Source organism: Astatotilapia calliptera, chromosome 17 (genome assembly GCF_900246225.1).
Source record: "Astatotilapia calliptera chromosome 17, fAstCal1.2, whole genome shotgun sequence".
NCBI classification, from domain to species: Eukaryota; Metazoa; Chordata; class Actinopteri; order Cichliformes; family Cichlidae; genus Astatotilapia; species Astatotilapia calliptera.
Genome location: NC_039318.1, coordinates 4389313 through 4405263, shown reverse-complemented (window position 1 = coordinate 4405263; position 15951 = coordinate 4389313). Strand labels below are relative to the sequence as shown.

Sequence of the window (15951 nt, the reverse complement as noted above, 5' to 3'; positions counted from 1 at the left end):
AATACATTGATGAATTGTCTTACATGACATCCTGTTCACAAATATTGTCCAGGATCTAATATATTAATTTACCAGCCAACCAGAGCCTGACAGCCCTCCCCTGATAGCTTCATGATAGTTTTACCTCTGTCATCACACCATTAAAATATTACACCAGACTAGGATTTTCAGGTACTTTTACAAATTCCCCTTCCAGTCCATAGCTGAATGCTGAACTGATGGCCTTAAACAGTTTCAGTTTCACTGGTGCCAGAAAAATTTTGATATGTAATACAAGGCAAAAATTCTGATTATCAGCTGTAATCTTTTCAAAGCATTGAAAATTAAAGTCAGAAATTCTGGATACAGACCAAAAGACATATCGAGGCGTGTTATATGAAAAGGTAAAGACCATACAAGTATCAAAGCGTGAGTCTAAATGATCCCCCGTGAGGAAGAACCTGGCAACGGTCAGAAGGAAAAACTCCCTTTTTTTAGAGAAGTGAGATGAAATAAGAGACAGACGGAGAAAAAACAGGAGCATAGCTAGGCCACAAACAAACACACAAACAAAAAAGAAAGAAATACAATGTGAATTTATTGAATTTCCTCAAACTGGAGATCTGGGGGGGATTTCCATGTTTCAAATCAGCTAAGGATGAAACAGCCTGAGTATGAAAAAAAGCAGTAAGAATCATTTATACTGGTACTAGAATGGTAGGGGATTACCAGCACATTTGCCAGTTTTTTTTCTTTCTTTCTTTCTTTCTTTCTTTCTTTCTTTCTTTCTTTCTTTCTTTCTTTCTTTCTTTCTTTCTTTCTTTCTTTCTTTCTTTCTTTCTTTCTTTCTTTCTTTCTTTCTTTCTTTCTTTCTTTCTTTCTTTCTTTCTTTGCTAGATAAAATATAGTGGAGTGAAATCTAGAAAAGCATGAAATGCTTTGGTTATTGACTCCTGTCTCATACACAAGCTAGAGGTTAGCTGACTGAGGGAGGTTGAGGGATGAAATGGAAGGAGCTAATGTTGTTGTAAATGAAATGGTACTTAATTTTTCTACTAACTCAGCATTAAAAACACTTTTATATATACAAGTGTTTCTTTGCAACTCTTGTCCAAGGAAGCTTCAGACTAAAAGAGTGTGTGTGTGTGTGTGTGAGGGGGGGGGAATTGAACCGCTTAGCTTCCGATTCGTAGATAACCTGCGCTACCTCACGAACCACAGCCACCCAGTTATGGCAGTGGGGTCATGTATTCAGATGGCAAGAGTTGACTCTAGGCTCTGAGGTGCCATAGACGTCCTGTAGCTTCCAGCCCCTGATCTGGGAAAAGAACACTTGATGCCATCAAAGGGCCACCGATTGAATCCAGATGTGCCTCGCTCGCTCTTTCCATGTATTTAATGAAGGCACAGGGATAGAGTAGACTTTTTCATCATTAGCTTTCCCCCAGATTCGCTTTTCATGGCTACAAGTCGATTCTGGTGCCAGCTAAGGGAAAAAAAGAAGAAGAAGAAAAAAAAAAAAGAAAGAATGAAAAATGGGGGGAAAAGGCCTCCCCATGACTCAAGCTCAGTGTTCTCATTCAGGGCCCCTATTCTTTGTTCTGAGCTCAATGTGAAAGTGACTTGTTTGCCCTGGCTGCTACAGTTTGTCTGTGGCAAATCGAAATGTCCAAACATCTCTGAGACGAATATGCCATCCTGCAGAAGTGATGTTAGCAGGAAAAATCTGTGCACGTGGCTGAAATGGTTTAGAAATCAGTATCAGGGTTAGCACAAAAGTACTTTGCAAATGATTTATTTGTGCACATTATTTTGCTGTTACAATATATGGGTTTAATTTATGAATGGAACATAATCTAAAAACACCAAGCCTCAAACACATTTAAAGCACTTCAGAGACAAATGATAACATGGTTGAAATAAAAAAATGAGTATTCCACTTATTTCAGCTTCATTCAATAGCTTGCACGTATTTAATGTTTCCAATAAATATCATTGTATCAGTCTGTGCATTCTAACATAGCTGACAGACTGACAGAGCAGCCCAAAACAGGAACATAGGCCATCAAAGTCAGAAATATTCAGTCATAAATGAATTCCAAGATGTAGAACAGTCCAAGTGTTGTGATCACGTCATACCAGTAACATAAGCACTGCTTTAATGAGACTGTTTTTAAAAAAAAACATGCCTAACCAAGTTTAACATTACCATATGAATACAAAAAATGTATGCTATCCATTTCAGTGTTGTTGTTGCAATACTTTTTTGTATTTATTCTACATTAATGTGACTTTCTTTATTCCCCAAATCACAACCAACTGTTGATTACAAGCTTCAAGTGGTTTTGTGTGTGTGTGTGTGCTTTTTTACATGATGTGTTACATCATCTGTTTGAGTTTGACAGGCAACTTCTGGGCTCAGATTTAACTTCAGTAAAGTGCATCTCACAAATCTTAGGGCTGTGCACAAGCCAAAAATAGGAATGGTCATAAATTAATGCAAAGTTTCACAAAACGGGTTTTGGTGATTTTTGAGTGCAACCTGATCACAGACTCCTGAAACTTTACTCTCTATTTTATGTCAGAACTGAAAGTGTGTAGAGGGATAATTAGAGTGTGCACTGTTTTGCAGTTGGTGGAGGGAAAGTAAAAAAAGTCTTTATGAAGCATGTCTAAACATGTTCTTTCCCTTGAACTATTCTATTATATTTTTTGTTTGACTTGTTAGTTTTCAGCCTGCATCTGCACTCTACAAGGCTTCCATCCACACAGAAGAAAATACAGACTGTAGAACAAATTTGACAGATTCTGGTTGATGAACTTTTTAATATGTAATGTTAAAACAACCACTTTCACAATCCAAAATTAATGTCAAAAAGAAATTATACTTCTATAATAGTTCGAATTGAGCCGCAAGCTGTACATTGATGGATTCCATTAAATAAATTTTCAGAATTCACAGATGACACGACCTAAATATTTACAATGCATATGCATTGTAAATACATAGGCATAGAAAAATACAGTGACTTATATGCTGATGTTAGTTTGGTTGTGTATTGGATTTATTTTTCAGGTTTTGTGATATTTTCCATTTACCGGTATATTTAAAGTCATATCTCCAAACTGAACTTTGCTGCTTTTGTTTAGTTCATTAGATTGTTATTGAACTTGGAGAAAACAGTGCATCATGTCACTTACAGTGTAGAAATGTTTTTAAAATAAGCAACCAAAAAAGATCATCTGACTACTTTTGGATTACTCGAAGATCAAACATGGAAAATGTTGCACCTTATACAAAAACGGACAGTCTCATAAGTGTGTCATTCCACAAATGTTTTCTCTTTATGTGCACAGAAACAATTTAAATGCAAATGTAGCAGTTACAGCTAGTCAAATCAAATGACTCGTGCACTGTGTGAATTCTGCAACATGTACTTAGAATGCGCAGTAATAATATTAATACTGTATTCTGTCATTGCACTTCTTCCACTACTTGCCAGTCAAAATATACAGATTTAAACCAAAACCTCCCTCTTGGTCGTAATGTGTTTTCTTTGTCTGCTCATTGTGCATTAGCTCAGTCCCTCTGTGTAGCCTTGGCCCCGGGCTGAGGATGATGATGATGATGAGGGGCCCGGCCCGCCGCCGCCGCTGTCCAGTGACCCCTGGTGCTGATTGGAGTAGCGTTTTGGCCCCTGTCCTGTTTTATTTCCCTAATTGGGAGTAAATGGCCTCCTTGTTGACTCTTTACATCCTGTGCAGGGAACCATATGTTGCACACACGCCCACCCCCTGCACGCCGCCTGATTGCAGCGGCTGCGCCGGGATTTCTCCTCGCATACCGACCGCTGCGGCTCTCCCACACAGATTCTAAACTGATTACAGTTTTCAGAGACAGCTATCGGGGTTTAAGTAGGAATGGCGATAGATCAATAACCAAAGACCCCAGAACTGTGCAAATCATTTGACCTTGTTATCGTCTTAAGCGCACAGAAAATAAGGAAAATGTGTTATTTGCTCGTGTACTTCTGATATTGCATTTCAAAACATAACATTTAGGCCTACTAGGCTGAACTTCACGCATTCTGTTCATTTATGCGTTTATATGTCGTAATGCTGATTTTCCTATTATGAGATCACGAATGGATAATATTGCTTAAATAAGCAATGTGTTTAAATTAAAAAAAAAACACACACACACAACTATACAACATAAAGTGCCTAGTGAGGAACAGACGGCAAAAACCGCGAGCTTTGTATGAAAATATAGAATATTCCAAACTTTGATGGCGATAAAAGACGTTCGCGCACAAACAGGCATATACAATTTATCTCCATTTAGAATGTGCAAAGTAACTCCAGCTGTCAGATAAACGCGGTGTAACAGTAATTGCGCGTAATTGCGAGTAAATGTACTTCATGTATGTGTCCCCTCTTTATATTTTATGACTGGTTTTGTTCCGCTGCTCTCTCCATTGTTGCAGGCGGCTCACATGCAGCACTGTTGTAACTGTAAACGGTCTGTGGTGTTCCGACATAAAAAAGCAAATCTGCTCCTGATTAAAACAACACGGAGAGTTTACAGAACAAGTGGCCGTGTGAGATTAATTCGGCCGCGCTGATTCTCATTATTACAAAGCCCCAGAAACCGCTCGGAACAGCCTGCAACCAGGGACTCTTTAGAACTCATCATCATAAGACATACTGTGTAAATAAATAACTACTTCTCCTCATAAAGTCTTGGGTCCGATATTTATGTGTTTAAGATTTAATTCGTCTTTGTTTAAAGTTAGGGTGACTAATTTCATTTGATATATAAATGCATATGACTGTTTGTTTTAATAAATGAGTTTATTTTTATTTCTTTCTCCCCTGAAATAAATTTCTTTTCCTTTTAAAGTAAAACAGCCTTGTCGAAAGATTTCTTTGAAAGTGTAGCTGAAACAGGCACGGCACGATTTCAACTCTATAGTTCACATTTACAAAGATTGAATCTACTGGCGGGATCCTGAGCATTAATTCGGCTCAAGTATTTAAAATTCAATCAGAAACAGAAGTGACATTTGTTTCATTTACTGGTTAGTTTCTTAATTTCCAGAGCAGACCGTTAACAGAATAAGGAGGAGATCCCGTATAGAACACCGTTTCCGCTCAAAAACGTTGATGGCACACATGCTTATCTTGTGCCGTGGTACTGAGGTTGAGTTCAGAGTTCACTCTGCGTGGAGGTGAAGTCCGGCTCGTCCAGATGGCTGATATTTTTAAGAAAACTTGATTTCCCCCCCCCCCCCCGTTTCTCTGTGGCTGCCGGACTTCTCGGGTTTCAGGGTCTTTCTCGACCTGTCGAGGGACGGCAGCGCCACATAAATCACACTTTACTTTATAAACCCTCTGCTCTCTGAAGTCCGACTCAGGACCCAACACACACACTCTCTCACACACATACATTTCAATGTACAAGCGATTGCTGTAGATTGAAGCCCCGTTGGATGCCTTAATCTGCGCTGCCTGTATCTTCTCATTTTTCTTTGTCATAATTTAGAACACATTTCCTTTCACAGGGAGTCCCCTTCGGAGTTATCTGGAAGGACTGCAACAATTTTAGACTAAAACTGCAGCAGTGATGAATCGAATGCAGAATAAACAATCTTATTTTTGAGCATATGGGAGAATGTAAAGTCTAATATTGTCAATAAAAATAGAAGAAACGTTAATAAAAGCAGCCGCAGAATAAAATAAAATAGCTGAAAACAAAAGTATTTTTGCCGTGTTAACATACATATTTTTTTTAATCAAATAGTTGCTTTCTAGTGCAAAACTTATTGAATATTAGTTAAAAGATGGAAGGGCAGGAATTAAAAACAGTCATGAGATTCTACAGGGACCGTGTTTGTGTCAGGTGTGCTCAGATTGTCATGTTTCTGTGTGTGACTAAACTAGGGTCATATTTGTGCTGTGATTCCTTCAGTACACAGAGCAAGTGGATATTATAAAGTCATCTAAATCTGACTTGTGCATTGCATGCCAAATGGTTGCATTCATGCTGCTAAAGTTACTGTATATTCTGGTTATTTATGTCATTTTTACTTGTGTGAAATACTCACCCTGGAAAGATCAAACGATCTGACTGAGTGACTACACAAACTACAAATCAGACCGGATGTTTTTTTGCAAGCTTTTGGTATGTGACAGCGTTTCAGACTAACCAACCCTCTCATGTTGCCACAGCTACTCATAGATGGAAGCAGCATTTAATGATGCAGCCGGTCCAAGTTGAGCTACATTTCTAAAGTCTGTAAGAGTCAGTTCAGAATGTTTTACAGATAAAGAGCTGTGACTTAGGACATATTTGAAAACGGCATTTATCTTAGCGATTAACTTTGAAAACACTACTTTAAGGATATTCAAGATTCTACTGCAGACCAAAGTGACATGACAGACATTTTTATGTGTACATAGTGTGAATCAGGGGAGTCATTTATGTGGATTAAAAATGACAATATTTTCCTCCTAAATATAGTATAAAGATCAGTATAGAGGTATGAAGCTGCATAAAATTACAATACTCCTGAAATGCACAATTCAAAATAGCCGAGTTATATAGCCTATATGAGAGTACACTAGATTACATTTTATTTTTAAATGGATGCTCAAAAAAAATGACATAATAATCTGTTTTAGTTCATTTGGGTAATTGGGAACAGAATCCTAGAGGTTCTACAGGGACAGACGGACGGTGGTCACTCTCCTTCTGTGAACTTAAACCTTCCGACTAATTAAAAAGCTGCTTTTACGGTCTCCCCTTCAGACAGCCAGATGTGACCGGGGAGCTGTAAAATCTCAAAGCAGTATACAAAAACACTGCACTTTGAAAAACTTTGAGAAAGTGATTGGAGACCCAAAGTGGTCACATTGTAAATTCCTTCCCACACAGCAAGCTTCAGTTCTGTAGATAACCTTCTACCAAAAAAGATGAACGCAAAGAAAATACAAATGGATATTTTCAATTTAAAAAAGTTTATTTTAGTAAAATATTACCCTTTTGTACATCTCTAAAATATGATGTTTTAAAATATTTTTTTACCCCATTTAAATAGCCTTTATGTATTTTCTGAACACACAAATGAATCAGACTTTGGTCATTTTCACTTACATAGATTTACATTTACATTAGATTCTTATACATTTTCTGACACGCTGTCAAAAATGTACGCTAAGAGAAAAGATAAGCTTGGAGTATGCAGAAACACATGCAGCTGAGAGCATACATTAACAGATATCACCTTACCGTGCAAGCCCACTGCTCCTTAGCTGAACTGACAAGAGTTCTAGCTTTGTGAAATACAAGCCCAGCACCAGCAAATAGCGTCATCTACAACACATAAGTCACGACAGTTTGTATTCAGAACAGAAAGGGATTAATGATTAATGCCTCACTCCATATGCATGAAACGCCGGCTTTCTGCAAAGTAAACACAACCAGTCCTTCCACTTTTACAACAAAGACACAACAATCAAAAACACTCATCTTCTGAATTCGACCCATGCTCAGAGATGTGATGGGAAACCATGTTTGGAAGAAGAGGACTTTGCTTTTTAAGCACACACAAACATAAAAGTGCACACCTGAAGATAACAGCTACAAGATACCCTTCGATTTACCCAGCAACTGAACACGACTCTGGCCAGTCTATTGCTTTAAATATTTCACTCAAAGCCAGCGGGGATACAGTACTCGTGTTTCTCAAGCCCGATATATTAATATTCTACAAACTCTTTATTTAACAAAAGGAGGTAAAGTTCTCAATGTTTAAACAATTAAATAGAAGCAGCCTCACAAATAATAATAATAATAAAAAAAAATGTGTGAAACACATAACACCAGAAATCAGACCAGATGTTCTCTGTGAGCTTTCGCTACATGAGTTTTTCAGACTAACCAATCGTGTTAGTAACATACAGCTTTCTATGAGCTGCGACTTTTTAAAACAAAAATACAACCCAAAACATAACGATGCTTCTTCTGTATTAACCAAGGCTGTCAAGGATGCCAACATGGGAAACTTATCAGCTGGAGAATCATGTTGTAAGTGTTTTTCGCTTTGTATCGTGTCTTTTTTCTCCCTCCCCTTCGTCGATCTGGAAACGATGCTTTGCTAGTGATCCGTCTGTCTTGTCAGTGTAAAGTTGTAATTTAAAAAAATAAAATAAGTATTGATTTTAAACAGGCATACTCTGCTGTGGGGAATAATTTTCTGTCATAGTTACAGTACAAAGTTATTTGATGCAAATGCCATGTTTAACTAGATGATAACAATGACGTGACTCGTGTGCTCTGGCCTCAACAGTCATTACATTTTAGACTGAGGTGTGGCAGTGATCGCCACAATCTCATCAGCTGTTCTGCCCACATGTGATGGTCAACACCTTGATACAGACACTTGATACAACATCTTTGTACAATTTGTCACCCATCAGTATATAACAGATATTTATAGAGCACATAACAGATTAAGATTGCCTCACGACACAGCCACAGATTTACTCTGAAGACAGTTTTCTAGTGTTTTACAGTCTTGCTCAGAATCTCCAGTCTCTTCCTTCACAGTCTCTTTCTCTTTAGGTCCACAATTTTTAGTTGATTCCACCTTTACCTCCTGACTCTCCACAGAGCCATTTTCCTTTTCCACGTCTTTCTGCACCTCTAAGTTTCTCCTCTCCTCTTCCTTTTGCCTCTCCAGCTCCTCTTCAGAAGCCTGAAGCTGTAGCTGCTGCATCAGTTCCTCCAGCTTGTGGGCTTTGCGCAGCTCATTTTGCTGGATGATGGCACAGAGATGCTCCGTCAGCTGTTCCTTCACCTCAGTTTTCTTGTGAAGGTCCAGCTTGGCTATCACGTATTCAGCTTCTGCCCTCTCATAACGCTTTCTGTGGAGAAATAAGAGAAGAAAATGACTAAGAAACATGAAGAGGATCAAAACAGTACACTCAGAAATGACATGCTGTTTTTGAGCTCAATTTCCCTCACGAATAAGTAACTGTTTTATTTTATTTAGAATATGTGCTGAAAAAGATCCAAGTATGTTCATTTATATTTCATAAGTGCTATGACCAAATATCCTTGGTCATATGACCAATGTGTTAGGAAATGTGCTCATTTGTTATTTCTGCTTTTTGTCAAACCTTAACCACTTAGGAACACAAATGGAGTTCACAACATTTTTCAAGAAAAACAATCCTGAGAATTTATATAAGAATAAACAAAACTCAAACTTAAATTAATAATGATTCAACAAATAAACACATTCTGGTTCCAGGAAGTCAAAGACTTGTATATAGTAGTAAAAGTAGTAATTTCTTAACAATTCATCTAAAACAGTTTCTATTGTTAATAGTGACATTAAATAATGGACTAAAGTAAATAAAGTTAACGCAGTAACTAATAACTTCAATTCTTACTGAACTCTACATTTAGTGAGTAAATATCAAAAGCCTGCTTAAGTTTCTCCATTTTGCTCCATTTTGGGAACAGAGCTTACGTTCTCTGCTCTCTGTGTCACAGCACACAGCATTAGTTATTTTCCTCTCTCACATTTCGTGAAGACCGTCTTCCATTCTGCCTTATCCTAACCATCTAACTGTACCAATACACGCTAGTCAGTCGGAGGCACAGTGAGGGCATGTCTTCACAGAATGCAATCATTGATACTGGGACTGACAAATACTGGAGACCAGAGTTCATGGACGGTGAAAAGATGATGATTTGTTTGATGATGAAGTTTGTTAAAATTAATGTTTAGAAACTACACACACACACACACACTTTACTTATTCGGCAACTAACAAAAAGGTCAGTTCAGCAGTGCTTGCATATACTTTAGGTTTTTTTTTTAAATTTTCTTTCATTTGGTGCTTATTATGTCTGGAACACCGTGCACTTCAATGAATGCAAAAAAATGACATGCAGAGTTGGTGACTGAACTAAAACCGACTGTACTGGCAGTGTCTCGTAACCCGCTGAGAGCAGATGCTTATTCTCTCAGAATGTCTGAATGCAGAAATATTGTTTTAATTGCAAAGGACAGAAGACCACATGGTGTTTGGAAACACTGTGGTAACAAACCAGATGATGGCAAACATTTCCAAAAATCAAATTTCACCTCTAGCTATTATGTTGCATCTCAGCAACATCTTAACAACTGACTAAATCAGCATAATCATAACAGAATCCAGTGTACCGAGTGTGTGAAGGTCGGGTTTGTCTTTTCATTATACAAACACCTGTAATGATACAGGGCTAATGTCACTACATGACAGGCTGCAGCTTCATGAACTAGGTCAAATACAGAGTTACCATATCACAGGACAGAAGACTGTTTACACTGGGAAAGTAAAACACCATAATACAAGATACAGGTTTAACTTCCTGTATTTCATGATAAATGACTCATGATTTTAGCTGTTCTGTCCTCTGCATGGTGCATATATTGTGAAAGGTTACACAAGTACTGTAGGGGGCAGTGTTTCTATGGTTTCAAAGCACAGCCTGTACTAGCAAGAATTTATACTTTTGAAAATAAAAGCAATAAAAAGCAACACACCCCTTAGGAGTTACTGTTCAACAAATTGAATGACAGCAGAAACTGTTTTCGGAGAGGCTCCAGGAAGAACATCAACGTGACGCTAAGGCTCCAATGGCTGTTTCACACAGCATTTATCTCCACTCTCATCACTGTGTCATATATAGATCTGACTCAGGGCAAAGAATAAATGAAATGGTAAATGGCCTATATTTATATAGCGCTTTACTAGTCCCTAAGGACCCCAAAGCGCTTTACACAACCAGTCATTCACCCATTCACACACTGGTGATGGCAAGCTACATTGTAGCCACAGCCACCCTGGGGCGCACTGACAGAGGCGAGGCTGCCAGACACTGGCGCCACCGGGCCCTCTGACCACCACCAGTAGGCAATGGGTAAAGTGTCTTGCCCAAGGACACAACGACCGAGACTGTCTGAGCCGGGGCTCGAACCTGCAACCTTCCGATTACAAGACAAACTGCCAACTCTTGAGCCACGATCGCCCCATATGAAGTGTTGACATTAAAAACAACCTTTGATGGTCTACAACAATCTGAAATATAACCACAATCTATAATGGCACTGATATCCATACTGTATCTAAAAGAAAAACAAAGTCACTGTAACATCACCCACCGATTCAGACTCTGCATTTTGAATCATCGACACTTGTATTATGGCTGTTTCCATGATGATTTTTCTGAAAGCCAGGACTGCCTGTATTTAGATCAGATGGTGGACTGCTAAACCAAGCTTCGAGGGATAACACTAGCAAGTTTATTTAGCAGTCTGCCTTTTTAAACTGTGCAGATTCACTACAGAGGTTCACATACACAGTACTGCTAATCAGCAGGATGTAGAAGACTAATAAAAATCATTAAAAATTCACTCAGGAAAAACTAGCACAAAATTCTTGGATGGTCTGTAGCGCAGAGTTACTGTCAGGTGATAAGCAGTTGAACAAAAACAGCTGAATGGAGGAACTGCAGTTTTGGCATTTCCATGTTTATTTTCAGCCACTTGCATTGGGATCAAGGAAATTTGTCAATATTCATCCCTAGTGGAGAGTGACACTTCAACTGGTCAACTGACATGCATGTGTGGATGCATTCTAATGCCTAAGGTGTGACCTAACTAATGTGATTGCATCACAGGTACCAGGTGTGAATTGGGCATAAGTGTACTGGTGGGCCATGAAGTCATTAAAAACACATCTGTGCTTTTAATATTGTGACAAATTCACATCAGCTGTGGAAAAGGGTTTACTGACACTTTCTTTTATATTTTTTCCTGATGTTAAGGCTACCTTGCAGCTGAGTAGTCCCAACTGGCTTGCTCTATCTTTCCTCTCAGGATGCCAATGTCACAAGACACCATGTCGTCGAGGGCTTGCAGCTCTTTCTGGATTCTCTTTAGCTTTACAGTCTCTTCCTGAGTCTGTTTGGATCTGTGGAAAATAATAAACCATTCACACATATTGTTTTTTTGCCTTGACCTTAATCGTTGCAGTTTTGAGGCACATTTATATTCATCATGTTGACTTGATACTCTAGTGATATTTAAAGGGGGCCTCTTTTGAGCCTCTGTGTTCATAACAACGATCAAAAGAATGAAACTATATATACACTTACTTCTCAGCGATAGTTTTTGCCAGCAGAGCTTTCTTGCGTTTGTTCCTCTCTTCGATGATTTTTTGCTCTTGCTGAAGTTGCTCCAGACGCGTCTTTTCCCGTCTGCCATCACACAAAATGAGAATTTAAACAAATGCATTTGCAATTTCATCTCAGAAAGACCAAACAAAAAACATCAGGATTATGAAAGGAGCAGTGTCTTTCAAAATCGTTCTAATTTACAAACACAACAGCACCCTATGGTATGGGTTTGGCAAATTATTATTATTAAGATTTTGATCATTGTGTGTTGATATTCTGATTCCGTTTTTTCCAAGTATCTGGTGCAGATCAGAATCTGAATCAGAGAAACCTTATTCATCCAAGAGAGAAACTGAGTAAGATGTGGACAGTGCTGAGGTAGTATGCATGAATTTAATGAAATGTGAGCCACATGTGTACAAGACCGACAGTACTGTCATTTATACATCACTCAAATCACATGCATCATATAATATGCTTGCTTTGACAGCCAAAGATAACCAAAAGAATCATGCATCATTCTTGTGGATATCACTTTGATCCACATCACCCACCAACCAAGGCTCCACACCCTCCACGAGAACAACAGTCCCTAGCAAAATCGTCCTGCTTCTGCAAGAAAGTTCAACACTTGCAGTGCAAAAAACACTCCTCAGGAAGCGTTAAAGGAGCAGGACAAAGAACCCAGAGTTTTTACAGGTCTCCCAAACTACACACATCTAAATCTGTTCCAAATCTGAAACAAGTCTGTTCCATAGAGGCCATATTTTGGAAACCCACAGGAACCAAAGGATCCACAGCCACTGTTACAATGACAGGATACCCTGACAAGTCCTGTGTCCTGGAAGCATGGAAATCAATAATTTCCAATGATTTGTCTATACAGAAGCACAGGCGTTTATTTTCCACAACCATCACTTTTATGTTTGACTAGAACATTAACTAAACATTGATACAGCACTGATGAGTGCTAATTATCCAGCCGCAAAGTTGGGGCAGAGAGGAGCCATCTACTGTGGTAAGTTAAAGTTTTGTTTCTCACCCAGATAGACTGCAGATACACGCAAAACCACAACACACATTAATGATACAAATCACTGCTAGAAACCAAATATACAGAATTACAGTTAGGTCCATAATTTATTGGACAAAGTGAGATTTTTAAAAAAAAAAAAAAAATCAGTTTTCTCTTTGTACAACACCACAGTGGATTTTGGATCAAACAATCTGCATGTGACCAAAGCGCAGATCTTCAATTTATTTTAATGGATTTAACAGAAGGATAATTTCAGCTACTAATCTTTTTGGAACATTTTCTGCAGGACTGTCTCTGAAACCCAATGACATATATAATGATTGCTGTGAAATTTTAGCTTTATATATGAAAAACTTTCCTAGACTTTTATTTTTAAAGACGTATTAACTAGAGTCCGTTGATATGATTTCAAATCAATGTCACGATTGAATGTCAACATTCAACAATGTCAACATTTCCTGGCCGGAGGAGTTACGTGATAACCCATTCAGCACTACATTATTAAGGGGGCATTGCATACTTCTAACAAAGTCAAGAACACTCCCAAGGAGGTGGGTATTATTATCAACGTCTAAAATCAAGAGGTACTTTTATGTGGGGAAATGCAAAGGTTTACTACTACTAATTACATTCAAGAACAAGAAGACCAGAGTAGACTTTACCAAAAAAACATCTGAAAGAGCCTGCTGAAAATTAATTCTTTGGCTAAATAAAATCAGCATGAATTTGTATCAGAAAGACAATCAGATAAAAATATGCAGAAAGACTGTTTCCAATTATTAAAAATTATCCTTATATTTAAAATTAAATTTGTCCAAATGCTTTTGAACTTTTGAATATGGGGGACTACCCATACGGAAAAGAAATAGTAAAAACTTATATGTGATTTACTCATGAAAGTGGCCACTTTCGCATTACTTTCATACATTGTTTTAGTAAGTATCCAAAACATAGAAGTTTCATTATATAATTTTTCAAGGGATCTTATATCTGTTTTCACACTTATATGCTTTTTATACAAGTTTCACACAAGACTGATACAAAGTTTATAAGATTTATATATATCTTTTCCATATGGGTATGCATAAAAATGGGTATGGTTTCTAAACAGTTGATGATAAATTTTTCTAAAAATGTTATTAATCAAAGCTGAAAGTCTGCGCTTCAATCACGTCTTGATTGTTTTAAAATCCTTTGTGGTAAAACTGCAAAAAATGTGTTTTCGTCCAACAAATTTTGGATCTATTTGTATATTTTGATTCACTGTGATACAGTCTCAAAGAAGAGCACAGAATGTCCCAGCATGTGCATGAAAACACACAATTATGTTTACATACTTGGGCATGTTTGCTACCCTGGTATTACACCTACTATGTAAATATTGGTCAGTTTACCTGTCATCTTTACAGTGCACGTGAGAACAAAATCATACTAACAATTCAACCTCTTGCTTATCCAGCTCTTTAACCACTGGGGTTTCTTCTTCTGTAGTCGGTTGGTCGTTTTCATTGTGCTTCATTATAGCGGGCTTCTGCTGCACCTCTTGTTTGACAGTGGGTGTTGTCGCCGGGGCTGTGGGTTTAGGCTCTTCCCTCGGGGACGGTTTGGTGAGTTGTTGTTCGCGTGAAAGAACCAGTGACTCGGCTCCTACGTTTTTCTGGGCTGCTGACTGCAGGGCTCTTTCTCGCTGCAACTGCTGCCGACTCCGGTTACCTGAAGCTGGTTTTCGACCCCGAACTGGAGGTGCAGATACAGTAGAGTCTGAAAAGTACACGTGACCATGGTTACTACTAAAAAAAAAGAAGTAGGAATAAAATATCAGAATGAAGTGCTGAGTGTTCCGACTCTCAAGAAAGGTTAGCTTACCCTTTTGCTGTATCCTGCGCAGCTCCTCGTCTGAAAAACCGGCCCAACCGCTCATTTTGCAACTCGCCTAACGAGACACATGTAGGAAATACTCAAATTACTTAAGACTACAAAGTTTTTAATTCAGAGTAAAGTTCAACGAAGGTGTAAACGCCACCGCCATCTTTGTTTATTAATGCCACGTCAAGGACCCCAAAAAGACCCACGAAATTGAAGTCCTACATATCGCCTGCATTAAAACAACGAAGAAGAAAGAACTAACTTGAAATCTAATTGAGATCATCAACAAGAATAATATCAGTATATTCTTTAGATAATTATACGTTGATGAGCTTAAAATGTGCTTCGAGTTATTTTATTTATCTTCGCAACTTAATATCATTTGTATAAAAAAGATAAAAGGCAACGTTCTGAACACCTGATCAACAGACTGAAAATGTTCTTGAGCTCTGTGCTTGTGGCTTGATAGTCATTAAGTGTTGTTGATCAATTAATTGATTTTTTACACACACACACGTCCTAGGATGCATTATTTATCACAAAACAAAACAAAAGAAAACTGAGAGCTAGTGGAAACTTGTAGGACTTTATACAACAATTTGATTACTTCCTAAAATTAAAGAATGCACTTGCAAGTTCAATGAATGGGAATACTATGGAAGGCAACTGAAGTGGATGATTAAGGTTCCCTTTCTCTTCTCTGGGGAAAAAACTCTCCTGAAAATATCTCACCAAATGAGGAACACTTTCATTGAAGTATCTACAGCCATGACATGCATTTATTAATTCAAAAACAGAGTTTGCGTCAGCAAGATGAACAAGGCTACAGGGCTAT

At 38.1% G+C, this 15951-nt stretch overlaps 1 protein-coding gene across 1 annotated transcript; it reads right to left on the bottom strand.

Moving 5' to 3' along the window:
* Positions 1 to 7806: 7806 nt before the first annotated feature.
* On the bottom strand, positions 7807 to 15299 carry gorab (golgin, rab6-interacting). The gene is made up of 5 exons (XM_026147997.1): positions 15117 to 15299; positions 14687 to 15011; positions 12194 to 12295; positions 11869 to 12009; positions 7807 to 8907 (listed from the first exon to the last, which is right to left on the bottom strand). Exons 1-5 carry the CDS (start codon positions 15169 to 15171, stop codon positions 8505 to 8507), a joined length of 1026 nt encoding a protein of 341 aa, XP_026003782.1. The 5' UTR covers positions 15172 to 15299; the 3' UTR covers positions 7807 to 8504.
* Between the last annotated feature and the right edge of the window lie 652 nt (positions 15300 to 15951).